This window comes from Trichinella spiralis (genome assembly GCF_000181795.1).
Source record: "Trichinella spiralis strain ISS 195 chromosome Unknown Scfld5338, whole genome shotgun sequence".
Classification (NCBI taxonomy): Eukaryota; Metazoa; Nematoda; class Enoplea; order Trichinellida; family Trichinellidae; genus Trichinella; species Trichinella spiralis.
In genome coordinates this window covers 1-2,137 of record NW_003532277.1, presented here as the reverse complement: position 1 = coordinate 2,137, position 2,137 = coordinate 1, and the positions used below count along the sequence as shown (strand labels likewise).

Genomic DNA, 2,137 nt, shown 5'->3' with positions numbered 1-2,137 from the left:
AAAACCCATACATTGGGATTATAAGATATAAGGGGCGTAGCCCAAGATGCAGGGACGATGGAACCCTATTCGCTTCAAGGCTTTTAAAAGCTAAGATCAAAGTGTAGTATTTAATTTTGCTATTAACAATTCAGTTTGTTAACTGTTTTGTATTTCCTTTGAAGATCCAAATAAAACTCTGTTCTTATCAGCTTAATTTCTGGTATGAATCCCAAGCGGATTCGTTACGAAATTTGCATAAGTTTTTGAAAAAATAGGCATTTGGTCGAGTGCTCGCACCACCATTTGTCGCGGGTCGTCCTGATATTGCACTACATTCAGGAACGGCCTATTCCCTTCGGGGAATTGTGTTTTAGGAATTGGAATCGGTTTGGTTACGATCGGTCGAGTGGTTCGTGAGATCGAGTGACAGCCGGGTGGCAGCGACAATGTGTAGTGCAAAGACACCAGCCTTGAAGTCGGGTCGCCGTCGCGGAAAAGAGGTCAACTATGAAGGCCAAATTGTACGGGTAGAAAGACGGCGTGGATCTCGCAGTAGTACGAGCGCAACGGACCTTGGTACGAGGATGGTTACGCGTGGGCGAAAGAAGCTGATGGAGGCGTCGGTTCGTGAAGCGGGTCACCACGGAGGTGAATCGGCGAGTACTGTGGACGTCGACGTGGTGGAATCGAAGAAAATTACGGGTAAAACGGCGCGCCGTAATAGAAGAGCGCCAAGCGGTGATGGAAAAAGACGAGAGAGCTGTGGTGCGGAATGTGGCCAAGCCGTATGCGGTAACGCTGTTGCGGACCGTAGTGAGGCCAGTTCGCCCCGCACTCCCAACGTTAGTAAATCTGGTCGTGACAAGTGTGGTCAACCCACTATAAAAGCCTCCACACCATCACCACCGAAAAGAAAACCGACCACTTCGAGTAGCCCACGTACGCCATGCCTCTCCAAGCGCGGAGCGAGATCCAAAATTCCGTCCACGCCAGATACACCATCGACTTCTGGCGGTTCAGGTAAGCAACGTGTTTTGGTGTCGCCGTTGCTTAGGACGGAAAAATTGCCCGACCTCGAAGTTCTACAAAGAACCGAGGAACAGGTGACTGTACGGGCAACTTTCCCAATCGCCCAGGCGGTGGTCTGCCCACTGGGATGCGAGAAACCGTACACGGCCGTGAGACCAGACGGTCAATTTGCGCACCAAACGCTGACTCGTCATTTCATGCGAGTCCACAATTGTCACAGCGTCCAGTGGCATTACCGGTGTCGCAATTGTAATACGGATTTCTTGCCGGCAGATCACCGGTATCCCCTCCGAGTTGTGAACACCCACGTTCGCAGCTGTGTTAGCCGGTGGGAGATAACCCGGAAGTTGGGAGAGAGCGAAGATTTGCATGGAGTTCGTTGCGATCTTTGCGATTACGTAGGCGTGTCGAAAAGAGCCGTCGGATTGCATCGCCGCCGGCACGCCAACGAGAACATTATGCAAAATACGGGTACGGCCGCTCAAATCGAGGCCTTGAGCAAACAAGTCGGCGAAATACGTGTAGCAGGCGACTATAGTCAGTTTAAGTTTGGTAAACGGGTTCGGCAATACGTGGCACCAACGCAGAGGCGAGACGGGTTGGACGAAGAGGAGGTTCATGAAGCCGAAGAAGAGGAGGTGCCAGCCGAATCACGTACCATCCTAGGTGAACCCAGCACCGCAACTGCTATAGGAGCTGAGGAGATCTCTGCAACGGGTCCAGTTCGAGCAGACACAGCTGCTCAGCAGATGATCTGCCGGATCGGGCAATGGTGTGTCTGGCCGCAGGACTACCATTCGATCCCGGCACCTCAGTGCTGGACGGACACGTTGATGGACCTCATGATTGAACAAATCGTTCTGCAGCGCTATCCCGATGGTGCGGGTGTGAGCGTGATGAGCTGCTCAGCAGTAAGCGCAGCCATACACCACGAGATATCTGCAGAGTTTGCCCTCTTTTGGCTCATGCCTTCACTTGATGCCCAGTTTTGCACTCGTCCCCTCTCTCCTCAATTGCCCGCAATTCATTGGGTTATATCGCTTTGTGTTGGGAATCTGGTTGGAACCCAGTTATTTCTATTTTACTAATTTGTTTTTCCTTCTACGCAGTAACTAACCCTCGGTTT

General features: G+C 51.5%; 1 protein-coding gene and 1 non-coding gene across 2 annotated transcripts; both read left to right on the top strand.

Annotated features, from left to right (window-relative positions):
- Window positions 1-146: 146 nt before the first annotated feature.
- On the top strand, window positions 147-337 carry Tsp_12892. Its single transcript has one exon. It is a non-coding gene; the product is annotated as a U2 spliceosomal RNA (small nuclear RNA).
- A 91-nt stretch (window positions 338-428) lies between these two features.
- Window positions 429-1,922, top strand: Tsp_12891 (hypothetical protein; the record flags this gene model as incomplete). The annotated part of the gene is made up of 1 exon (XM_003366823.1): window positions 429-1,922. A coding segment is annotated over exon 1 (1,494 nt), but the record flags the coding sequence as incomplete, so codon positions are not given.
- Window positions 1,923-2,137: the final 215 nt, after the last annotated feature.